General features: G+C 37.2%; 2 protein-coding genes and 1 non-coding gene across 3 annotated transcripts in view; all 3 read left to right on the top strand.

Moving 5' to 3' along the window:
• Positions 1 to 1,254: 1,254 nt before the first annotated feature.
• gfap (glial fibrillary acidic protein) lies at positions 1,255 to 10,489 on the top strand. Its single transcript, XM_055052180.1, has 9 exons — positions 1,255 to 1,801; positions 4,765 to 4,825; positions 4,903 to 4,998; positions 5,266 to 5,427; positions 5,869 to 5,994; positions 6,842 to 7,062; positions 7,157 to 7,200; positions 8,240 to 8,322; positions 8,428 to 10,489. The coding sequence occupies exons 1-9, from the start codon at positions 1,287 to 1,289 to the stop codon at positions 8,467 to 8,469; spliced, it is 1,350 nt and encodes a 449-aa protein (XP_054908155.1). The 5' UTR covers positions 1,255 to 1,286; the 3' UTR covers positions 8,470 to 10,489.
• A 6,487-nt stretch (positions 10,490 to 16,976) lies between these two features.
• The window catches only part of kcnh6a (potassium voltage-gated channel, subfamily H (eag-related), member 6a), a 28,900-nt gene continuing 19,978 nt past the window's right edge, over positions 16,977 to 25,898 (top strand). The window contains exons 1-5 of the mRNA XM_055052133.1: positions 16,977 to 17,089; positions 20,286 to 20,516; positions 21,161 to 21,310; positions 22,610 to 22,713; positions 24,596 to 24,905. Coding sequence (XP_054908108.1) covers positions 17,014 to 17,089; positions 20,286 to 20,516; positions 21,161 to 21,310; positions 22,610 to 22,713; positions 24,596 to 24,905 — 871 coding nt within the window. The 5' untranslated portion in view covers positions 16,977 to 17,013. The remainder of the gene's footprint in view (positions 17,090 to 20,285; positions 20,517 to 21,160; positions 21,311 to 22,609; positions 22,714 to 24,595; positions 24,906 to 25,898) is intronic.
• On the top strand, positions 21,045 to 21,116 carry trnac-gca (transfer RNA cysteine (anticodon GCA)). Its single transcript has one exon. It is a non-coding gene; the product is annotated as a tRNA-Cys (tRNA).

The raw sequence follows: 25,898 nt of genomic DNA, 5'->3' as shown, positions 1-25,898 counted from the left end.
ATTTTAGGCTTGGATTTAGGTCTGGATTTTCCTCAGTGTGTCGTTCAACGGATCAACTATAAAACCTGTGAGCTTTACCTCCGGCTGCCTGATGAGAGCCGATCCCTTGCTCTTCGCTTTGCTTCGTTCGCAGAGCTCTGAGGGTTTTAACTTTACCCGACAGAAAATCAACTTTCACATCAAAGTCCCTCTGTTTTGCAGCTGTTCGTTGATTGAAATCCTGCCAGATGAATCCACTTCAATGGGAGAAATCCCAGACTGAGCAGTCTTTTTTTTTTTTTTTTTTTTTTTTTTTGATATCCATCAGTTTTTTACTGACATTTCATTAAATCACAGTTAATTATATTTAAAAGCTGAGTGACTTCTACATCTGGTTGTTTGCATAGGTTCTTATTTATTTAGGATCTGAATAAAGGCTTGGATGTTACGCATAGTTTTCATGTGACGTCACTTTGAGTCCTCTGCCCACCTCACCTCAGCTAACGTAGCCTTTAGCCGATACCTGCGGCCTGCGTGACCCCGCCATGACCTCGTTATTCACACGAAGAGTCACTTACAACCAAACATCGATTGTAGGCATTCACAGATTTCAGGTGGAGCTCCTCCATGTTGTTTGGTTCCTTCGTGTTCGTTATGTACTGAACTGTATTGTGAAATGAGGTCAATATGTAAATATTGATCAAGAGTGTCCACATATTTTGTTTTGTTGGTATTGAATCCATGGGTCTGCTGTGCTTTGCACTTCCCTACTTCCGGTTCAGATTTTCACATCCATTTTACATTTTGTCCAGGTTTATTCCATAAAATCCAAATAAAACGGACTGAAGTTTGTCTGTCATACGACACATTTCCATTTGTTGTCTCTATCTTGTTTGTGAATCGTTGTTTTTGTATTTGTAGATGGTTATGATGTCTCTCCCTCCCCTTGGTTAATCAAAGTCCCTCTGTTTTGAAGCATGTGTGGTCAGGTTGGATTTGTGGCCAGAGCCTGTCGCACAAATTCCTTTTCATTCGCTTGGAGCAGAAAGAAAGCGAGTTGGGCAAAAAGGGGTGATCGTCGGACTGAAAGAGTGAGTGAGTCAGAGGGAGGAAAAGGGGGAGAGGACGAAGTAAAAAAAAAAAAAAATGCAGGAGACATTTGTAGCTGAGTGGACGAGCACAGACAACCAGCCCTTTGCTCTCCTCTTTTTGTCCCATTCACCGCCCGCCCCACCCTGCGCCCCAGAGGGGGGTTACTCCCTATATAAAACCCCTGCTTGTGCACCGGGTGAGCTTATTGCCCCAGCATGGAGAGCCAGAGGGTCCAGTCCTCGTACAGGAAACGTTTCGGGCCTCAGGGCGGCTCGGGCGCCAGAGTCGGCAGCCTGTCTTCCAACCGCCTCTCCTGGCATGGCACCCCGCGGTCCATCAGCCTCTCCAGCCCCGTTTCCAGGTTCTCCCTGGGCTCTGCCAGCACGGCCCTGCTGCTGGGGAGCCCCGGCGACCGGCTGGACTTCCCCGCCGACTCCCTCATGAAGGCCCACTACAAAGAAATACGCACCAACGAGAAGATGGAGATGATGGGCCTGAACGACCGCTTCGCCAGCTACATAGAGAAGGTGCGCTTGCTGGAGCAGCAGAACAAGATGCTGGTGGCGGAGCTGAACCAGCTGAAGGTGAAGGAGCCCAGCCGCCTGGGAGACATCTACCAGGATGAGCTCAGGGAGCTTCGGCGGCAGGTGGACGGGCTCACCAACGGGAAGGCCCGGCTGGAGGTCGAGAGGGACAACCTGGCTGCCGATCTGGCCACGCTGAAGCAAAGGTAAGGCGACGGAGGGCGGGGCTCCAGTGGGAGGAGTGTCTCCACACAGAGTTTCTATGTTCAATGATTTATATGCATTTAAAGACCAGCTGCAGTCACTTTGACTGCCTAATGTAGCAATCAGGAAACTAGTTATAGAGCAGAGTTTATTAAACGTTTTCATACATCCTAACGAGAAACGCGGTTTGGCGAATGTTAATGACAGAAAACATAAGTTGTGTCGTGTGCATTATAACATTCAGGGCTTCTTGTAATTTAGAAGCTCAACAAATGGAAAAATACTGGAGTTGCTTTCCCAGAAAGAAAAATCCTCTTCTTTTATGCATCTGTTGTTTTTTAAATGAATCATTTTTAATTAAATAATAGTAACAGCTATTGATATGTGAGAAGAGTTTTATAATCAAGTACAGTAAACCCCGACCGTCCTCGTTGTGAGGCCGTCATGGAAAACAGGCTTCAGTCAGAGGCTTCTTCAGATTCACTGTGACACAGACTGCTACAGGAGATTTCTCCTGCCAACATTCATCACTGTCTATAATAACTGAAGAATCTGAATTAGTGAGCAACAACGTTTCACTTCCCTTTCTGATCCATAAAGTGTTTTTGAGTTTGAATCAGCCAGCATGTTTTTACTCTACAATCTACAAAGGGATAAGATTCGTCTTATTGACCCAAATGCATTAACATGCAGGAGAGTAAACTAACGATGAGGATAAAAAGGATCAAACCTCAGGCACTGGACATTAATCATTAGGAATATTAAAACAGTTTTGTTCACAATTAGATCATTGTTTACTCTCTATAAGTAAGACTGATGGGAATTTCCTAAAAAATTTTCATTTTCTTAAAAAACTGTGTTTGTTGTTTCGCATTTTATAGACGTATTTCTGCATCAGCACTTCCTCTAAACTACTTAAATGCAGTGTATTGGATTAAAAACCGACAGGTTTTACTTTGCAAAAAAATAGTTTTAATTAATTTTGCCTGCATTTACCCGTTCATTTAAATGGAGATGTGCTTTTCCTTGCGATTCGCTGGAATGCACAACAACACGCGCAGCAGGAGCTTTACTCCCTTTCTCTAAACGTGGGCCTGACTGAACCCCTCGCCGCTTTTGAGAGGCTGTGGAGGAACGAGCGGCTGCACAATGGCGGCTCCTCACAAAGGGAGGCGGCTGTTCGCTTCTCCTCTCGTTGGTCGTAAACAAATTAATTCAACAACATTAAGGCCTCACTTCTCCAAAGCACAGGGCGAGTAACTTTACTCAACTTATCAATGATTTAATATTTAAATATTACATGATCAGATGGATCAAAATATACATTTTGTGGAAAGTTTGAAATCAGTTTCTTTCAATAAAAATAACTTATTAAACTTTAGCAGAAACTGCAGGTGAGTGTCTGGATTTTTGGTTTGAACATGTTTGTTTTTCATTCAGTGGGTAAAACAGAGAAATGTGACTCAAGTAAGAGTAAAAATACTTCAAAATAAAGTTACTCAAGTAAATGTAATAGAGTAAATGTAACTAGTTACAACCGGCTCTGTGATAATAACATGCGATGCTGGACTCAACAGTTTAAGTGCTGATTGAAAGTCTGAGGGTGGGAAGATCTGCTCCCTGCCCTCTGACCTCGCAGCTGCTCGTCCTGTGAAAGACTGGCGCTCTGGGGGTCAAAGGTCACGTTCCAGGTTCCCACTGACTTCTGTGCGGCTCTGCATGAAGCTGTACAGATATTATGCAAAGCCTCAGTGAGTCCGGTTCTGTCTGCGTGCGACAGATGGATTGTGGGGCGTTGTCCGTCCTAGTTCAGGTCTGTCCGGGTGTGTGTGTGTGTGTGTGTGGGTGTGGGGGTGGGTGTGTGTGCAGTCCATCCCGTGGGAAAGGCCTCTGGGTGTTAGACTAGAGTGAAAGTGCAATGATGCATGATCTGCCCATTCAGCTGAGTCCTGTTATTCCTCTGCAGCAGGAAAAAATGCCCATTGAAAGTCTAATCAAAATATTTCAAACATCACGTTTCTCTGACTAAAACATGCAGGTTTGATCATTTAGTGTCAAACACAAATCAAATCAAGACCATGAAAGCTCTTAAAGGGCTTGTTGTGCCTGAATGTATTGATAAAGTATTAATTAATTCTTAAAATTAAATATTATTGAACATATTTTCAGTCCCTCCAGGATTTCATGATACTTTTGGTGATTTTTTGTGGTTCTAAATTGGAAATATTTGCACGCAAATGCATCTTTATATTACTTGCTGTATCAATGATGGACTATAATCTGACATCAGTTAAGACTGAGAGAAATGTTTAGTTCAAGTAAGAAAGATTTTGACAATTTTTCAAAAAAACCTGCAATAAACTCCCAATTTTGTATCAGTGCAAAAAAGTTGATTTTACATGAATTTCCACAATAATCCAAAAGGAACTGATTGATTTAGTTTGGCAGCAAACAGATAAAAACTGCAATGATTTGATTGATAACATAATATTTAAGCTCACTGTTTAATCGAGACCGGGGGATGTCCAAAGTGTGGTGTGGGGGCCATTTGTGGCCGTTGGGCTGATTTTGTGCGGCCGCCAACTGCAGTTCAGAAATGATACAAATTTGTCCCTGAGATAAGAATGGACAGTTTTAATTTGTAATCAAGATAAAATTATAACAAATATAATTTTCTTACAAAGTTTTATAACCAAACTTTAAGAAAATCACATTTATCCAGAAACTTTTCCTGAAAAGCCAAATTTTCTGCTAAATTTAACAAACGTTTTGAAAGAAAGTTATTCTACTGAGCCTAAGAGAAACTGGATGCCTTTCTTTTACAAGCAAACATAAATAATCTATAATTTATTGTTAAAAAAAGAAAAAAAAACTCAAATTTTCAGCGTTTGAAACTTAAAAAAACTTTTCTTTACACAGATTTTTTATAGCTGAGCCATAAATTTGTCTTTTATTTTGCTGACAGACTTCAGGATGAGATGACTCTGCGTCAGGAAGCAGAAAACAGTTTGAACACTTTCAGGCAGGTAAGGCTGCAGAGTTCAGGTGATCCACAGGTTCAGGCGTCTGTGATCTGAGTCCGTCTTTGTGGGTCTCTGTGAAGGATGTGGACGAAGCGGCTCTCAGTCGAGTCCAGCTGGAGAGGAAGATCGAAGCTCTGCAGGACGAGATCAACTTCCTGAGGAAGATTCACGACGAGGCGAGAATCGAGATTCAGACCAGCAAGAAACCAGGATGAAAATGGCTGACAGTCTTAACTCCTCCCTTCCTTCCTTCCTCCATTCCTTCCTTCCTTTCTTCCTTCTTTCCCTACCTTCCATTATTTCCTCCTTTCCTCCATCTTTTCCTCCCTCCCTCCTTTCCTTCCATCCTTGTTCCCCTCCGTCCCTCCCTCCTTTCCTTCCTTCCTCCCTCTTTTCCTCCCTCTCTCCCTCCCTCCCTCCTTTCCTTCCTTCCTTTCCTCCAGGAGCTGCGGGAGCTGCAGGACCAGCTCGTGGCCCAGCAGGTCCATGTCGACCTGGACGTGTCCAAACCGGATCTGACTGCGGCTCTGAGGGACATCAGAGTTCAGTATGAGAACATGGCCACGTCCAACATGCACGAAACCGAAGAGTGGTACCGATCCAAGGTCAGAAACTCACCTCTGCACCGAAAAACACCATTCTGTAGATTTAACACAACTAAATCTGTGAAATCAGCAATAAAAATTCCAGTTGGTGTTTTTACACAAATATATTTAGTTCAACATACGAGACGTTGTAATTACTTCCTGGCTGGTTGTTAGTTGTTGTCTGTACTTTCACATTTCAGTCACCTCATAAAAAATGTTGAATAATTTATACAAAATTCAGTTTTGCTTAAACTCCTTGACTCTTTGCTTTTGTAACAAACAACTAAAACAAACTGACTTGCTTGAAACAGTCCACTTATGTTTTTAAAGTGAATAATTAATTATTTTTATGAGTGTTTAGTTCAGTGAATATTTCCTGTGCCAGTCAGAACGACATCATGTCGAGGAGAACAGGTGGAAACATGCAGCGGTGTTGGACTGTTTGGGTTTTTCTTCCAGTTTGCTGACCTGACAGACGCAGCCAATCGCAACGCAGAGGCCCTGCGCCAAGCCAAGCAGGACGCCAACGAATACCGGCGTCAGGTCCAGGCTGTGACCTGCGACCTGGACGCTCTCAGAGGCACCGTGAGTTCTCCAGCTGGCCGGGGGGGGAACTGCGGGAAAACTGTGGGGCGTTCTTATTTTTCATCAATAAGAAGGGATTCAAAACTTAAAACAAGCTGCTCTTTGTTGTCGAAAAGCTACTTGTAAGATGTAAGACTTGAACTAGGACACAACTGGGGGATTTTAATCTTTCAGCGCAGAATAAAGTACACTGCAAAAACACTAAATGTTACCAAGTAATTTTGACCTTGTTTCTATTTGAGTTATCTTGAAGCAAGACAAGTACAACTTAAAAGATATCAGAGCTTGTTTTAAGTCACCTTAACATTGATTAAAGTAACTAAAGTTACTTTTAAATTGCTTTAATTAGTTGAAAGTTACTTTTTTCTTAAAAGTAACTTGAAAACTTTACTAACTTGTTACGTTTTAGTTACTTATAATTTAATATAAAGTTTATAGCTTCTAAATTAACTTAAAGTAACTTCTCCTTTTAAGTTAGTTAAAAGTAACTTAACTTACTTTTAAATCATTTAAGGTACTTAAAAGTAACTTGTTATATTTGTGTTATTTAAAAGTAACTTGACTTTTAAGTTAGTTAAAAGAAACTTTTAACTTAAAAGTTACTTTTAACTTTGCAGTTTAGGTCAGTTAAAAGTAACTTAAGTTTAAAATAACTTAAGTTTGTTAAGTTACTTTTAAGTAATTGAATAGTTTCAGTAATTTAAAGTAACTTGGAAGTTACTTTTAACTGAAGTTACGTCTAAGTAACTTAAATGTCTTGATAAGACATTTCCCATGTAGTAGTCATCCGCAGTAGGATCCAGAGCGCTTGGCGTTTTTGAAGCTGCTGAATCTCCCCGTCCTGCAGAACGAGTCTCTGGAGCGGCAGCTGCGGGAGCTGGAGGACCGCTGCGCCATGGAGGCCGCCGGGTACCAGGACTCGGTGAGCCGCCTGGAGGAGGAGATCCAGGCCCTGAAGGAGGAGATGGCTCGGCATCTGCAGGAGTACCAGGACCTCCTCAACGTCAAACTGGCTCTGGACATCGAGATCGCCACCTACAGGAAACTGCTGGAAGGGGAGGAGAGCAGGTGACGACGCAGCTTTGAAAACCGGACATATTTGGCCTTTTGCCACTAAAGCAGTGAAACAAAAACATGTTTTTCTTCTTCTTTTTGCCATCAGGATCACCATTCCAGTTCAGAGCTTTTCCAACCTGCAGTTCAGAGGTCAGAATCAAATGCAGCAGTAATATTAAATTAATTAATTAAATTTCCTATAATAAAGTGTTTTTGGTTGGAAGAGGGGAAATTTAATTTCATTGTGAGAGCAGAAAGTATAAACTTCTAATAAAATATGTTCATTATTTATGTTTGTAATGAGTCAAAGCTAAATGTCTTACATAGGATTATTATTATTATTATTATTATTATTATTATTATTATTATCATTATCATTATTATTATTATTGCCATTTAAAGTTATTAAAACAAACAAAAAAAATTTAAATTTGATGCCATACAAATAAACTGAAATAGAAATAAATAAATAAATAAATTGTAGGGATATAAAGAGAGATTTTTTTTTTTGCCAGTTAAGATAATTAAAACCAAAATAAACAAAATCTTATTGTGATAGTTTGGTGATGAAAGTTTAGAAAATCTATTTTTTAATTTAAAATCACAAAATTGTAAAAATAAACTGAAATAAAAATATTTTTTTATCTATGTTAGTTTTAATAGAAATGTACAGTGACACATTTAAGATTCTTCTTTTTCCATTTAAAGTCATGAAATAAAATAAAAAAAAATTTACTTTGGCGATTATAGGAACATAAAGAGGAATAACTTACCACTTATCTTATTTTAAAACAGAATAATAATATATTTGTATTAGATAAACTGCTGAAAATGTTATTATTATTGACATTTGAAGTCATAAAACAGTAAAATAAACTGCAATAAAATATTTATAATAATAAATGTGTGAAGCGACACATTACACAAATTCCTTAATACTAATTTACTCTGAAAAACAGTTTTGTATTTTTTTTGCTTGGCTTTTCAGTCAGTCGTTTGATAAATATAAGAACAGGTTTATAAATTAAAACACTTTAAAGGTCTCCTTCTAATTCATCATTAAAAATATTTAGATATACTCAATCCAGTCAGAATTTAATATTTAGTGTTTATTATAAAGAAGTTAAATATTTTTAGATTTTCTTGCATTCTCCAGAGATCCTAAATGTTTTATCTGTTTTCTGGTTAGAAACTAATTTGGACACTAAAACTCCAGAGGCTCATGTGAAGCGAAGCATCCTGGTCCGAACTGTGGAGACCAGAGACGGGGAGGTAGGAGCTGCACCGCTCATGCTGTCCCTCCAGGTGGCAGTGTTGCACCAAGTGTTAATTTTTGCTGTTTTTAAACACTAAATCTGTGGGTTTTTTCCTTTTCAGATCATTAAGGAGTCGACCACTGAACACAAAGACCTTCCTTGAATTGCAAAGAATTTCTCCATTTTGTCCTCGAACACATTCTGATCTTTCTGCAAGAAATATTCCTTTATTTTCAGTTTAAACCTCAAAGCTGCCTCCATTATGAAGCGCTTTCTAATCCGTTTAGCACCCTTACAATTACTTCCAGACTAACATGTAAAGTTTTAAGTCGATACAGTCATGTAACCAACTCTATTAAGATGTAAAACTTTATCGTAGCGGAAAAATGAGATTTTGTTTGCATTGATTCCAGTAATCTGTCGTAGAAAAGGCCTTGAAAGGTAGATGGTGTTGATGTAATTTGTGGCGTTGTTGTGGAGGTTGAGGTGTGGCTACGTGGACGTGAAACGTGGTGGGATTGGTTCGTAAACACTGAAACTGGATTCTGGGTGAGAAACGGGAGATGAGTTTATGGCACAGCAGCTTCTGACAGAACGACGACTGAATCCCAGCGGTTTGCTTTCACATTCACCTGGTGCTATTTTTTTTATTTCCTTCAGGAGTTTCAGTTGTTCAGTTAGACATGTAACAGATAAAGTTGAGTTTTTCTCTCTAATAATTTGTGGCGCAGGCAAAGTTATGCATCTTGGATCAGAAGAGTTAGAAATAATAAATCAAGCATCCTTGTACGGAAGACGATTAGTGCCACTGGAGGAGGAAAGAAAATCAGAATCTCTCAGAATCAGATTTGTTTAAATTGTTTATGCAGCATCAAGAAAAACTAGTCTTTAAATTTCTTAAAGACTATACTTGAGAAATTAAATTTCCCAAGTAATTTTTGTACAGATTTTCAGTGCAAATAAAGTGCAGGTTTACAAAATCTATAATAAGGAAGAAATGGATATGAGATTATTTTCATATGCTAACATCATATTTAACATATGATGTTAGCATATGTTAAATGCTAACATCAAATGTTAGCATATAACATATGTTATATGCTAAATGCATTTAACATATGCATTTAGCATATGTTAAATGCTAACATATGAAAAATGTTTAGTTTTTTATTTGGATTTTGACATAATTAAAATAGTAAGAAAAACTATTCTTAGGCTAAAGTCAGAATTCTGAGAAGAAAATTTCTGGGGAAAGCTCAGAATTATGATATTAGTATCAGAATTCTGAATTTAAAAAGTGGAAATCCTCAAATTAAAGTAAACTTTTTGAGGAACAAAAGTAAGAACAAGTCCAAATTCTGAGAAAAGGTTAGAATTGGGAGAAAAAAAATCTCAGAATTTTGATTTTAAAAAGTCGGAATTTTGAGATAAAAAGTTGGAATTCTGAAATTAAAGTCAGAAATGAACAAAAATGTGAGAAATCTGAGATTAACATCAGAGTTCTGAGACAAGTAAGGATCTTGAGAGAGAAAAAAAATTATTTTGAAAGTCAAAATTCAAAAAGAAGTCTGAATTCTGAGTTGACAAAAATCTGAGAAACTCCATATTCTGAGTGAAAAGTCTGAATTGTGAGTTTAAAGAGTCAGAATTTTGAATCTCTATTTTTGGAGGCTGTGATCCATTTTCTGATTTTAAAACTGCAGTTTCAATGAGGATGAAGTGTTTGGACCAGGCTCTCGTCTTGCAGACGAGTTGAAGACAGGCAGGTATCTGTTAAAGGCGTGGAAGCTAACGCGACCTTTGCCCTTCACACCGGGGTTCCTGCTCAGCCAGTTTTTGTAGCGTCGGGCCAGAGAGCGGATGATGAGTGGAGCGGCAGAGCTCGCTCTCTGGGATGTTGGCCATTTTAGGATGTTGCCGTTAGGAAGATGGAGACGCGTCAGTCCTGGACTGAAACACGCTGACAGGCGCTGCCGAGACCCGAGCGCCACCTCTGACCCTCACCAAGGTCACCGTGTGATTCATGCCTCCTACTTCGTCTCCTTTCCTTTCTAACACACTGATGTATTTTCTGCTCTTGTTTTTTTTAATGTTTCTATTATTTTTTTGCTTAGGAAATGTTTGCAGATTTAACTCAATGCTAAAAATAAAATACTTTGTTGTGTTTGTGTTTAAATGCGTCATTCTGACTGATGGCTCATGTTTTTTTCTGTCTGCTGACACATTCAACATATCAGAATAGTTTCAGTAAAGATGAGTATAATATGTGCAGGGATTTGCCCGTCAGGCGGGTTTCAGTGGCAGAAGACCCACAGAAACGCCTCAAATAAGATTTGTGAACTAAATATCACTTCCTGCACTGCAAAAAACCAAAATCTTACCCAGTAGTTTTCACCTAGCTTCTTATGCAAATTTCTTATTACACTTGGATTAAGACAAAACTAACTCAAGTAAATTTTCTGCAAAATTAATAAGCATTATTTAGGCAAATAATTCCTTAATATTAAATTTTTTTTACTAGAACTAAAATACTTGGTAGGATTTTGTTATTTTGCAGTGTCAAAGCCAAGTAGCTTTGCTTAATAGTACTCTACCATAAATAGTTAAATCCCCAATTAACCAACTGTTACATTTATTTTCAATTGATTCAACAACAGGAGTATAATTGATACCTATGTTATTATGGTTAGAGGAGATTTTAACTCTTAGGTAAGTTAGTGTTTTTTACAGGAACAGAAATTGTGTGTATATATATATATATATATATATATATTTAAAATTTTTGAAGGATTTAACATTTTTTGAGTGTGTTTCGAACCTGAAATGCTTGAGAGTTTAACTATAACAAAGAAATTTCAATAGTATTTATTAAAAATATTATCACCAGCAAATTGTGAAATTTTAAGTTCTTGATCAAATGTTTTAATTCTCTCAAATGACCTCTGTCTGATTAAAGAAATTTAGAATTTGGCCAACAAGCAGAAAAATATAAGGGGAGGCCGGACATCCCTGGCGAAGCTCTTTATTGAACTGTTATCTCGTTAGAGCGTCTTAAAGGCTTTCATGAAAAAAAGTTGAAAAAGGATAATGTGTCAAAAATAAAGTGTGACTAACTGTATCAAAAACACAATAATTGGATCACCAAGAAGATTCTCAAGCGTTAGCAGCTAACAATTCTCAAGGATTAGCGGCTAACTATTTTCACATGTTAGCGGCTAACGATTCTCAAGCATTAGCTGCTAACTATTTTCAAGAGTTAGCAGCTAACTATTCTCAAGCATTAGCGGCTAACTATTTTCACGCGTTAGCAGCTAACTATTCGCAAGCATTAGCGTCTAACTATTTTCACGCGTTAGCAGCTAACGATTCTCAAGCATTAGCGTCTAACTATTTTCACGCGTTAGCAGCTAACGATTCTCAAGCATTAGCGTCTAACTATTTTCACGCGTTAGCAGCTAACTATTCACAAGCATTAGCGGCTGAGTATTCTCAACCGTTAGCGGCTATCGATTGTCAACTGTTAGTTTCAGACAGTAGTGTGATGGAGCCCAACCAGCAGGGGGCGACATGCCGCAGCGGTTCTTTGTGTCTTCTTCTCCAGCATCAGTTATGTACTGGGTTTATTTCAGGATTAAACACAATACTTCTACCTTTTTTAAATCTGCTTCTAAAATTGTCCAAAGTAGTGAGAAAACTAAGACTACTGTTATAAATAATAAAAAAAATTGAACTGAAAATTAGAAATATTTAATTTAAAAAGACTTACAAACACACTCCAAAACTAACTGAATTAAAAAAAATAAAAAGTCACAAAGAAAAAAATGAACAACAATGAAAAACCGTAGTTTATTGTAACCCTGTAATGTGCAGGATGAACTGAGTTGGTTGGTGTAAAGTCCATGTTTCTCTTATCAGGGGGACAGAACGGGCTCTGGCTGGAGCTGAAGGAATTCCAGGCAGATAAAGCTTTCCAGAAAAGTCTTCTTGCACAGCAGCGGGAAGGGTCGGGGTTAACTCCATGCATTTTGTTTTCGGTCCTGTTATCTCTCTGCTGTAGGTGTGAAGAGGATACAGCTGCCATGTGCGCATAGAGCATAAGAAGTAATCAAAATAACCAACGTAAAAATGTCATATTCCTTTCATATCGGGGTGTCCTTAAAAAGTATTAAATTCATGTGTGTAGAATTAAGGCCTTAAAATGTATTAAATTTATTTTAAAAGTTAGTTGGCCTTAAACAGGACAAGCAGAAAAGATTAAGTAGTTTTAAATTTCATCCAAAGTGACATTAAAAAGTTACGATGGAGAAATAAAAAACATAAAGTCATAACATTATGATTTTATTATGGTAATGTCACAGCTTTTCTTGTACTACTGACTTAAGTATAGAAATACTGTAACTTTATTCTCCATATAGTGACATTTATAGTGTTGTAAACATGGATGCTTATGATTTTTAAATTGTTATCCAACCACAGCCAGCATATTAACAACTTAAACCTCATTACAGTCGCCATATTGTTGTTTTTCTACCCATTTGCACCAGGATAGTCAGGATAGTGACGATTATCGCCTTACCGGGAAAAATGTTTCTTTTGCGTTCACTTCAATATTCACCGGTCCATTTTGTATACAATCACAAATGTCAATTTAAAATTTCAAATACATTTAAAGAACCTTGGTGAAACGTGTTTATTATAACTCTGTTGCAAAAAACTGATTGGAATTTGATTTATTTTCAATGTTTGTCTGTTTGTCAGATGACTTTATAATTCTGCAATAATAACTAATAATTCAAATAGTTTGGATGTACTTTTTATTTCTTTCCTTCTTATGGAAAGTTTATGTTTATATCATAGGTTTGTGGTGCATTTATATTATAAAGAAAAACTTCAGATATTTCAAAAGGAGATATTAGCATATATCATATATATACAGGCTGCAGTGTGAAGCAGGTCACTCGGGTCAGGCGGTGTTTCAGTCCTGTTCGTTGCCCTCTTGTTCCCGCGTCACTCGCCGCTCACACCGCGGCTCATGGAAAGGCACGCGCGCCCTTCGCTAATTTTAACCGTCATTTTATCAAGTTCTGGAGAGACGAAACCCAGATCAACCGGGTCGCCTCCTCCTCCTCTTCAGCCAACAGCGAAGCCACGGTTTCTGTAATCTCTGAACACTAAATCCAACTCTGAGCCGGTTCTGAGGCTCATGATTCAGTTTAATTCATTTTCCAAATTAAACTTTGATTGCAAAATATTGAATTTAATGCCAACTTTGCTTATTCACAAATTGTGAAAATAATAGATGCAAATATAATCAGAGTTTGATTTACCCAATTACATTTTTTAAAAAATAGTAGTATTTTTACTTTTACTTGAGCTTTAACAGTTGTTTTTGTTAAAGCTAAAACAACTGCTGGTTGGGATTTTTCAAAACAAAAAGATTTTCTATTATTCTGAAATGTTAAGAAGTATTGTTTATAACAAAAACACAAAACCTCACCAAGTAAACACGTCATCCACTATCATCTAATGCTATTCTTTATATAAGATGCTTTTTTAAATTACATTTTAGTCTTATTATTCTGAAATTTGAAGATAATTGCCAAGGTTTATACACTGCAAAAACACAAAATGTTAATATTTTTGCTGTTTCTACACCTTTGCGGGAAAAAAACAGATCAAAATACATATCGGTCCAGTTTTATTTATAGAGTCGATACCGATATGTTATAAAATAATGATGTTGGTGCTGATTTATTGTTTCTCTTTCATTTATATTAAAACATTTTCCATCTAATCATACATTGTTGAATCAATATTAATGAATTGACTAAAACAAGCTCCTGAAAAGTTACTTTTAAGTTATTTTGTCGTATTTAAGGTGTATTATTTCCACCAGAACCTAGAAAAAAAATGAAAAACTGAGTTTTTGTTGCATATTTTATTCTCTATTGATGAATCCCAAATTCAAAGAATAAAAAATGATTCCCAGTCAATGCTGAAATACGTCAGAGCTGTTTTTCTGTTTGGTTGGTCATTGAAACTCCGTCGTGGCAGATTGTCCCAAACAAATGGAGTTTTTGTCAAGAAGCCTCTTCCCTGGTTGACCTTCAGATGACCCTAAATGTCTGTTTAGTCTCTGAACCTCTCCAACTGCCAGGTATGTGTCTGCCGGTTAAGCTAAAGCAGAACTTTGAGGCGTTTATTTATAAAAGTGAGCTCTACCCTCAAAATCACGGCTCACAATTCTTTTTTTATCGAGACGACGACGAATCGGACACAGTTTGTGTGAATTCACTTCGAGCTCATTGCTTGGTTTTTGTTTCTGGTTCAGTTCTGTTTCCACAGGTTTATTGGCGGTGGGGTTCAACGGCAGATGTTTAAAAAATAAAATGAGAAAAAGCATTTGAGCTTATCATGACTGAGGCTGGGCGATATTTCAGAGGTGTGAGGATGTTTCTATTTTGAGCACTTTGTGATGTGGAGTGAAGGAGAGTTGACTGATGATCTGCTTTCTGTCAGTGTCAGACTGTGGAAAGTTAACCACCAGAAAGGTTTTTCAAAATAAAAGCCTTTGAGGAAAGATCTCCAAAAGAAAACATGAATAAACTCTTGACCCTAACCCTGACCCTTTCTATGAGCTGTTAAAAGAAATTAATAGGAAGTAAAACCAGTTGGAAGGTGACAAGTTACATTTACTCAGTTACTTTTGCTTTAGTTACTTAGGTACACAGACACACATCTGCTGTTTTTGTTGATGTTCATAAGTTTTTTTATTGAAAGAAACTGATTTGGAAACATTTTATTCTGCCTGATTTTGTTATTTTTGATGATTCTGACTGGTCCTATCAAAACCAGTGGATAAAACTCAAATAATAATGATTTTGGTCCATCTGATGATGTAATTGTTAAATATTAAATTCCTGATAATCTGATCAGATGCAAATATAATCGGAGTTGGGTAGTAGCTGGTTACATTTACTTAAGTAACTTTTTGGAAAATTTTACTTTTATGAGTATTTTGTACTTTTTACTCTTCCTTGAGTAAAAAACTCCTTTTTAATTTTACTCTTACTGGAGTTCAATTTTGGGTTATTTTACCCACAGCTTATTTACTTTTGCTAACAACAGAATTATAAAAATTCAAACATAAACAGAAAGATTTGCTCCACATTACAGAAATTTAGAGGTAAAATTTATTGTATTGTTTATTATTTATCATGAAAAATTTGTTATTGATATATTACAGTTATTAATGGTTAATAAAATACAAAACTGACAGTATGATAAGATTTGAAATGTCACTTTTACTATTTTCTCCACTTTTTGCATCAATAATTATCCATGAATTTAAAAATATGATGAAATGAAGTTGCTGCCTGCAGTTTAATGATATAAATAAATAAAAAATTAATTAAGTGACATTCTGAAGAAGCCTATTTAAAATGGGAATATCTTTCAATAACATTAAGTTGCTGGTGATGTAGTTACCTAAAAATAAGTAACAGTTTTTTACAAACCTCAAAATAATGCAATGAAATTCTGAGTCCATATCGCCTGATGAGATGATGAAAAATAAAAAATTATTAATTTCTCCTCAGATAACTGAGATGTGTTGGAGCAGCAAGAGCCAAACGTTGCAGTCCAGTCGCACCAACTCATGTAGGTTTGGACTTTGGCCTAGTCAAAGTCCAAACCTGGTTTGGATAAAAGAATGTGACAACTGTCATTGTCAAGATGTGTAAATATGCTTCTGGAAAGCATTTCTTCAGGTTGATTTTATTTGGAAAATGTTTGGAAAAGCATATGCACTGCAAAAACACAAAATTGTGCCAAATATTTTTATTTACTTTTTAGTGCTAAAATCTCAGTGCACTAGAAATAAGACAATAATTACTCGCAGGTAATTCTTCTGCAAAATATAGGAGCTTGTTTCAAGTTGATAATTCCTTAATAATATTGATTTAAAAAGTATTGGCACCATTGGCAGATTATTTCACTAAAAACAAGACATTTTTTCAGTGTTACAGTGCAAAAAACTTCACAAATGGACCGAGAATGCTTTCAAATTAATTGAATTATTTCTTACTTCAAACCAGACACAAATACTTTGTGAGACTTTGATTTTGCAATTAAAATAAATAAATACAAATGTAGGGATGTTTTAAACCTTAACAGTTCAAATGTTTCAGAATGGTTCACTTATTCCATTTCATTTTTGCAACATTGTAAGAGGCAGAGAGTTTTATTTTGAAGGCTCAGTGGGAGTTTCCGCTCAGACTCTCTCCTGTGCAGCTGGGGGTGACAGGGAAGAGGATCAGTCAACCTTCCTCCTCCTCCTCCTCCTCCTCTGCATCCTCATCCTGACTGGGATTCAAACCCAAACTGGCGGCTTCACAACTTTCTCCCTCTGCAGGTTTCCTCGTTCCTTCTGCTCGATCCTGGTGTTTATTCGCAGATTGTGTGCAGCCCGACTGCTCCGGTATTAAAGTGAACTTTTTCAGGTTTTTTCCCCTCCTGAATCTGCCATCGCCGGGGTAACCATCCCTCCTCTCCACCCTCCTCCATCGCACCAGAACCTGCTTGTTTGTTAACTTCCAGCTGAACACATTTTGTTTGTTTTTTTTAAACCCTTGCTGTTTGTTTTGGTTTTTTTTTTTTTTTTTGAATGTGCGTGGCTATTTTAAACCGGTGAAGTTCATGCGTCAACATGCCTGTAAGACGCGGTCATGTTGCGCTGCAGAACACATATTTGGACACAATCATCAAGAAATTCGACGAACGAAGTAAGTGCAAATAAAATGTATTAATTTTATTACATATAAACTGACTTAAATGAAGCACCCGTAATAATATTCTGCAAGCCTGTTGCTCTTCCCTAAAAAAATAAAACATTAAAAAGCTTTAAAACTAAAGTTAATGCTTCACAAACTTGTTCAGCATGAAATTCTCCATTTGTTGGACATTTTTTGTTTTAATTTTTTTATTGCCTGGCAGTTGAGAGATTGTTCCCCGTTTCTTGTGCTGCAGTTTAATTACACCTGCAGCGCCTAAAGTGATGCTCTCTCAGGGCGCCGCTCCAGAGGGCGCCGCAAAACGGTGACAATTAATTTCAGTTAATTGTCTGTATTTACAGCTGCTTTTGCATTGAAAATCCACATCTAAAGTGCCTCCATACACCTCAAAGTACTTCTGCTCCTCTGCTCTCTCATAATGCCCCATTTTTCATTCTTTCACATGTTCTCTCTGGGAGAGACAACCGAAAATCTTCCCCTGCATCCAGGATTTTGGCAAAGGACAGATGTTGCACGTAAAGCAAACCTGAACCTCACATTTAGTCTGTTCTTATATTTTTAAATTCCAGCTTGAATCCAAAGTATCCGTCAGTTTTTCCTCTTTGGTCATGTCTGAGTCTTGGAGGCTCCTTTTGAGGGAAAAGTCTATTATGTAATGCCTGAACCGTGTCCCTAAAAGTGCGCGCGCATGTGCGCGGCCAGGTGAGCGCACGTGCAACAGTGGTGCTGCTTAGCAACGCCGTGACGATCGGCGTGAGCCCCAGATAATGACACTGGACAGGATGTGCTTTCCGCCAGAGTAGCTCAGACGTTTAGTTTAAAGAGAAAACTCCCTCCGCTCCGCTCCGCTCATCTGTGTGGGCAGCGAACAGCTGGCTCCTCCAGAGCTGTGATAAAAGAAACTGAGTTTATTTATGTTCCCTTCCATGAGTTCATTTAACTCCTTTATTAGCTACAATCCTGTCCAGTTTGTCTTCATGCAGCATTTCATTGCTGCTTTGTGAGCGACATGGGTGACAGTAACTAATAAGACTTGGGTATTGTTTATGTTTGAGCAGCTAGAGCTGCAACTTGTTGACGATTAATCGATTAACCGGATAAGATGTTGACACATTCGGGATATTTTCCTCTCTAGCCGAAATGTAAACAAATTACAATTCCTTTTTAAATAAGAAAATACAGAATTTATTTTCTAAAATGCAATGATGTAGCATTCCTTTAGTGTGAGCTATTATTATTATTTCAGATATTGATTAATCGACTGATTATTTTTTGACGATTAATCGAACAATCAGATAAAAATTTGACACATTCTGCAGATTTTTCATTTAAAGTGTTTCTAATAATTCATTCAATTACTTTATAAATAAGAAAATAAACATTTTATTGCCTGAAATTCTGTAGCATCTTTCTTTAGCGAAGGAGGCATCTGCAGCGATTAAAAATATTTATGATTTTAAAAAGTGAAGCTCAATGTCTTTCTGCAGTTGATTTTTTTGTACTTTTTGGATTAACTAGCAAAAGACAATTAATAGATTTTCACTGAATTTGAACTGAGTGCAGCTGAAATTAAACCGCTTGAGTTTTGGGTATAACTTATTTATTACGTTTATTTTTTAATCTTACACAAAATGCAAAGAATTTGTACAGTTTCGATTTAATTACTGCTCTGATTGTGTTGTTTTTCTCAACAAATTGTCTTTTTTTCAGTCTATGTACTCCAGCTAGCAATTACTTGATTGCTAGTTGACAATTACTTCAATAATTGATTATTTGCTATTAATCTAATTAGTCATTTCAGCTCTAGCTTTGAGTTTGACAAGTTTTGCAGCAACTGAAAGAGTTCTGCAGCTGGTTTTTTCCTGAGGGAAGGAGATAGTCGATGGTGTTGTGTGACCTCTGCAGGGAGGGGTCATTTACTGCCGAAGAGACACAGCAGGGGGTTTGTGCGTACAGAGATGTGGGGAGGTAGAAAACGTCAAGAAAAATGCTTGCAGTGTAACTGCAGTTAGGTCGATTACTTCCCTGTTCAGAGAAATTTGTTTAAATATTTGTGTCTGCTTTAACAACTGACAAGGAAAAACAAGTTTATTTGATTATTTAATTTAGTAACTGATTATTCCAGTTATTATTTAGAGGGTTAATCTATTAATTTAGTTAAAAATTGCCACATTATTCAGATTTTTCATTAAAAGAAATAAAGACACTTTTTAAAATACAATACCAGAAATAAATTAATAGATCCAAATTATTAATTCCAATTTCTTTTGTAAATAAAATATTTTATTACCTAAAATACAGTAACATAGCATTCCTTTAGTTAATACTTTGCATAAAAGGATACTTATATTAAGATGAGAAGATCAATTCGTTCTGCCTGATCTGTTGATTATTAACCGATCAATAATCAGATAGCATTCAGTTCTATTGACTATCTAACACTGGGACTGGAGGACGTTTCAAATATCCAAAATACATGAACAGACACATCAAATAAAATGAAAAATGTCACTGAAAGCAAAACTATCCTTCAGAAAATGGGCTAGTTGAGACTAAAGCACCAGACTGAATTTTTTTTCATCCAGTTTTTGGTAGAAAGAGAGAAAAGACAAAACCAATAAACCAGGCAAATGGAAATTACCGAGTTTCTTTTAATTTATTGTGAAAATAACATTTAAATGATTTATTGCGACATGCATAGTTATGAATAAACAAAATAAAAACATCTAGCACACTAAAGAACAAAATTATAATTGAGCTTTACTGTAAATTGAGACAATAAAGATTTTAAACACAGATAAAATGGGTCCAACTTGTTGCCATAACAAGACTCAAATAAGATGGACAAATGAGAAAACAACTTTATGCAATTAAAAAATGTGGACAAAAAGGTTAAAAAGGTTTAAATACATTACCTGAGAAAAAATGCTACCCAATAATGTTTAAGTCTAATTGGCCACCTGCTTCCTGTTAAATCCCCTGGGAGAAACTGGGACGCTAATAACGTTAGCGCCATGGAAAACCGGACGGCGTCAGCTCCACTTTGGCTTATTGTCAGCTGAAGATGAGGAGAAACAGTTAAATTAACAGCCATACTAGGCTGATTCAATCACACTCTATCTAGAGACGTTTCTGCTGCTTCCAAGAATAACCGTGACCTTGTTTGACCCCTTTCATGCATTTCCAGATCGCAAGTTTCTGATCGCCAATGCCCAGATGAAGAACTGTGGCATCATTTACTGCAATGAAGGCTTCTGCCAGATGTTCGGCTTCACCCGGGCCGAGATCATGCAGCAGCCCTGCACCTGCCAGTTCTTGGTTGGTCCTGGCACCATGAAGAGCGCCCTGGCCCAGTTAGCGCAGGCCCTGCTTGGGTCCGAGGAGCGCAAGGTGGAGATCCTCTACTACTCCAAGGAAGGTGATGATGAACCTGTGATTGCTGCATGACAAAATAGTTTGTAAAAGGTTTTCTGCCCATTCATCTGTGTCCAGTGTCTTTGCAAAACCAGCTACAGAAGCTGGAATGAATTGTCTGTGACTTAGGGATGACTCAAACTTTTGCCCAGTCTTCTTCTCCTTTCGGCATTTCGCTGTGAGGCATGCGGTCTGGTGTGTTGTTGTCATGGAAATGAGTTCATTGTGCCAACTCAAATCCACGAAGCATCTATTTGTTTTGTCTCCTGCTTCCCGCTGCGCTCCCAGCCTGATGGAGAGGGGAAATGAGGGAACAAGTGAATGCAACATGATTCAGAAATTAAACTGACTTTCCGTTTTTAATCTCCAGGCTGGACCTCGGCTTGTCGAACAGACGCAGACGATCTGTTTGCCTGCCGGTCTCAGATCTGTGTGTTTTTTGTATTTCTATTTTTAGATCAGACTGATTTAAACCGGCATTTATGTTCCTTTCTCGATTTTTTCCACAGACTTCAGTAGTGCTCTGTATGTAGGGGGTATAGCTCAGTGGTAGAGCATTTGACTGCAGATCAAGAGGTCCCTGGTTCAACTCCGGGTGCCCCCTTCTCATTATATATGAATATTTTTAGAACTCTTCTTTGTTTGCAGGGATTTGCCGACCCTGCCGAGTGGATATCGTACCCGTCAAAAACGAGGAAGGCCATGTGATAATGTTCATCCTCGACTTCCAGGAGCTCATTGATCCTTCGCTCAAGAAGTCAGGCTTAAGGCAGAGAGTCACCCAAGGATGGCTTTACTGTAAATCCACTTTGAGATTGAAAAACTGTACCATTTTGTAATAAATGAAGATCTGTCTGTAGTTATTAATCAGGACGATATTTAGTGACGCCTGTAGTTTTTAAACTTTGACAAGATGGTAGGGATGCAAACAATTAATCTACTTATAATTAATTGTCAATTAATGGTTTATTAAAATGAGCTACAATGGATAATCTAGCAAGGTCTGCTTAAACAGGGGTTTCCAAAGTGCGGCCCGTGGGCCAATTGTGACCTTTTGGATTCATTTTGTGAGACCCCTAATTTCAATTCAAGAATTATGCAAATTTGGCCCTCAGAGGCTTATTGTAATTCAGTTTATATATCCTTAAACGGAAAATGTTAAATACAACACCAATTTTTCTTTCTTTCTTTCGTTAGCCTTTTTATTCCCAAAGTTTGTGCCTCAAGCATCCAGCGAGTTTTTCCTCAAAATGCTGTTGGGCAATTTATTAGATTTGTTTAGATACACCAACGATTGTTGAAGAAAATACTAAAAATATTTTATAGACTTTTAAAAAAAATGAAAATGACAAGCCCCCCAAAAATTAAATAATTGTAAACATGAAGGCAAAGGTAAAATCACATGTTTTATTTATTGTTTTTTAGACAAATAGAAAAAAAAATATTTTTATTTTATTGGGGGAGCAAAAAAGAAAGATTTGGCTCCTGAATACTTTCAAATTCGGGGTTTTGAAACTGTGTGCAAAAGGTTTTGACATCCCTGGCTTAGACCGTGTTAGTGTTGCAGTTTGGCTGCCATCCAGCAGAGGGCGCCGGTGGTCACACTCAAGCGTTGTTGATACAAAATTCAAGATGGCGGCGCATCCCAGAGTAGAAAAGAAACGGTCCAGAAGGACTCCGCTGTGGGATGCTAAATACTCTTTATGCAATTCTGTTTTGAAATATAAACACTGGACGAAGTTCCTCAGAAAAACGGAGAAAAATTGTAACATGATAGATAGCATCCACAAGCAGCACTTTAATAATGTCAAAAATCATAATTATCTGCTTAATCAGTCTGTATTTAACACAACCAACACAGAATAATGTTAGTATTATTCTGTGTTTGTCAAATAAAGCACATTATATGTAGTGAAAAGACCGTCAGCCCTGTTAATATAAGAGAAAACTCATGTTTTTAAGAAAATGGCCGCTTATCAGATCCCTGCAAGGCAGAAAAGTAAATATTTTAATAGAACCATTTTTCAAGCGAAAATAATCCAGTAATATTCAGACATGTGTATCTGAATCTGAAGTTGTAAGTTTTTCCCCTCGCAGGTCAGAACCGCCGGATGAAGATGAGACTACCAGAACTTCGCTCCCTGCGAAGGCCGTCACTGGCCAAAGATCAGTGCGAAGGCGTGGTGGTGGATTACCTGCAGGTGAGATACTGAAAGCACACAGTGCAGAACTCCCAAAACTGGTCTATAATTGAAACAATATCCAATATCCTTCTTTCAATGTCTAGTTTGACTTGCACAGAAAAAATACAAACAAATATTTCCTTTAAGCTTGGTTTCTGCAATGAGGAGTTTACATTTATTGATTAATTTTTTTCTGTATCCACAGCTGCTGTTGCTCCCACAGCATTGATAATAAAACAGGTTTGGAGAGTGAGAGGAAAGTGTCCAATCTCCCATTAATGTTTTCTCATTATCATTGCTAATTTAAAACAATTCCTCCAGAGTAATGCGAGTCATTTGCTGTTTGTGTGAATTTTGTGAGAAAACAGCAAACGAAAAAGAAGTTATTAGCAGACAAATACTTTTTCATATCAGTTTGCAACCTTTGTCATCCCTCGGTTTATATTTCTCTTCTGAAAAATATTCTTCCACTTCTGTTTAGTCTTTCTTTGTCCTCTGAAGATGTAAACTTGTTGGAAGAGACTTCCTGACAGTATCTCTTCATGTCACTGGCGCTGAGCAAGCCAACACAACAGAGCTGACATGAAAGTGACTCATTTTTGCAACAAAAAAGATCAGAATAATACTAGAATCATGCACACACATATTTGACAGTTTCCTCGCTCCTTATAAACACAGTACATTTTAAGTTCTAGCAAATATGTTGGTGTGTTTAGAACAAACACACCAAAAGGTGGACTAAAAATAATTGTTTTATTCAATGTAGGTAATATTTTGTAAAGTTAATCGTTAACTGGATCATACAGACTCAAAAGAGGTCAATTGGTGAGGGAACAACATACTCAAAGCAGAAATTAAGTCAAACCTGTTAAAAAATTTATACATTTTGCCTTTAAAGTAATAATAATAATACAGAAACTTAAATATATTTATATTTCTCACAAGAGGCAGTTTTAGATTCTCCCAGTTAAAATTCAATGATTAATTGGTTAATCCAAAAAATAATGAACAGATTAGCCCAACACTGTATTGATAAGTCAGTCAGAAATGGCTGAGCTTTTTGCACATTGTTAGCATTTTTAACTGCATTTGCATCTGTTGCCACAATCTATTCACTAAAGGAATGCTGCGTTATTGCATTTTGCACAATAAAATGTTTATTTTCTTATTTAGTAAAGAAAATTTATTAATTGTTTGGAGCATTTAATGTACTTCTAATACTGCATAAAAAGGTTCAAATGAAAAGAGAAAATTTTCTCAAAGAGGAAACTTTAAATTCTAATGAACATTCAATACTGGAACTGGAAGACATTTTAACAATCCCAAATCAATTAATCACAAATACAAAGTCTTAGAACACACAGTCAACAGCTGAGAACATTTTGCCAAGTGGCGTCATTACACATCAACATGTTGCTCAGTGTTTCACTTATTATGGTTCAAGAACAGCTAACAATAAAACAGAATCTCTAAAATCATCCCGGTTTTATTTATCGAGTCGAGTTCAGCAACCAATGTTATTTCCATCGTTTCTGGTTGTTGTTTAGAGAAATATATATAATATCAGGTTATGGGCCAATGAATTATGAAGTCTCATAAACAAAATTGTCGTAGAAAAAAGGGTGAGTTGAGAAAATGCACCAAATCAAAGACTTTTGTGAAGTTTTGGGTAGAAAGAGAGAAAGAAGAGAAACAGTAAATCATGAAAATGATTGATTTATCATGATTTAATTTATTGTGACATGGCTTGCTAGTTGCAGTCCTAAATGTCAAATGCATTTGAATTATTTGCTATGTTTTTGTTTAGTTTTGTTGACCGTTGATCTATAGCTAACATGAAATGAGCTGATCACGCTGCCTGACTGTAAAATGAATGTTTTGTATTATAACTCATCTACAGCCGCGCAGCGAGGAAGTCCCTCTGAAGGAGTTTCGGATCCCTTCGAAGGAGAGCTGCATGCAGTCTGAGACCGAGGCTTTAATCGAGCAGGACCTGGACCCCCCCTCGCCGGCTGCTCAGTCCTTCACCAAGCGGCGCTCGTTGCTGCCGGAGCGGCTGGACCCCGGCATCTCCTTCACCAGGGGGGCGCTGCCTCAAAGCTGCTCCAATGAGAGCGTCCGCAGCCTGAGGCGGGCCTCGTCTCTGGATGACATTGACGGCATGAAAGCAGAGTGGAACAGTCGACCCGGGGAAACCCGAACTCACAGCAGTGAGTACCAGAGAGGGAGCTGACAGGTCTGCTAAAGTAAAAGTCACAGTTTTACACTTCATCTGGGTCTCTACTGCTTCTAAATTCAAAAGTACTTTATTGATATTGGTGGGAAATTAAATGTTGTTGTCAGTTATATTAATTTTAAAAAAAGCCACCGAGCCAATTGGCAATAAATTAATGTTTATTAAAGTAACATCACAAATCTGCAGGCACTGCCCCTCACCTAGCAACCCAAGCCGAGTTCCAGCACATTTAGTCAGCTGGTTTTACCGCCGTATGCTCGGTACAATGGCTGCTGGAAAAGACAAAAAAAGATGTTTTTAATTTAGTTTCTAGTGCAAATATCTTAGTACACTTTAAATAAGATATCAGCAAAATATAGGAGATTTCTTCAAGTCAGTAATTCCGTAATGTTTATGAAAAAGTGTTAGTTCCACGGCAGATTATTTCTCATGTTACAAGTGAGATCATGTGCCAGTGGAACTAGTCCTTTTTTCATCAGTCTTAAGGAATTAAAACAAGCTCCTATATCTTGCGAGAAAGGTTTGTTTTGTCTTATTTCAAATGTACTAAGATATTTGTACTAAACTCAACTACAAATACTTGGTACGTTTTTTTTGTTTTTGCATTAAAGTGTTTTGTTTTTTAAGTATTATTGAGAAACCACTTGCTGGGTTCTAAAAAAACGCCTGTTGCATTTTTGTAGATTGTGCAGGAGGCTCCACTTCTGCTTTTTAAAGTTGTACAACTGAGCATCTGTTTGCATCTAATTAGAGTAGATGTTGAATTGGGGAGTAGTTTATTTGGATTTAAAATGACAGGAGGCCCTAAAACAGCTGAGCAGAATAAAATCTCATTATCTCAGAATGATTTTGTGCAAAAAATGTAATGAACATGTTTTGTGTAGCCCATAAACTTATTCTAACCTATTAAGGAAGCATAATATGTCAAAAAAGATGACATTACCTTTCATAGTTTATTTCTTTGTCT

This window comes from Poeciliopsis prolifica, unplaced genomic scaffold (assembly GCF_027474105.1).
Source record: "Poeciliopsis prolifica strain line A6 unplaced genomic scaffold, Auburn_PproV2 SCAFFOLD034, whole genome shotgun sequence".
In the NCBI taxonomy this organism is placed as follows: Eukaryota; Metazoa; Chordata; class Actinopteri; order Cyprinodontiformes; family Poeciliidae; genus Poeciliopsis; species Poeciliopsis prolifica.
Note: the sequence above shows the minus strand (reverse complement) of the source record. Positions and strands in the feature narration are given on the sequence as shown.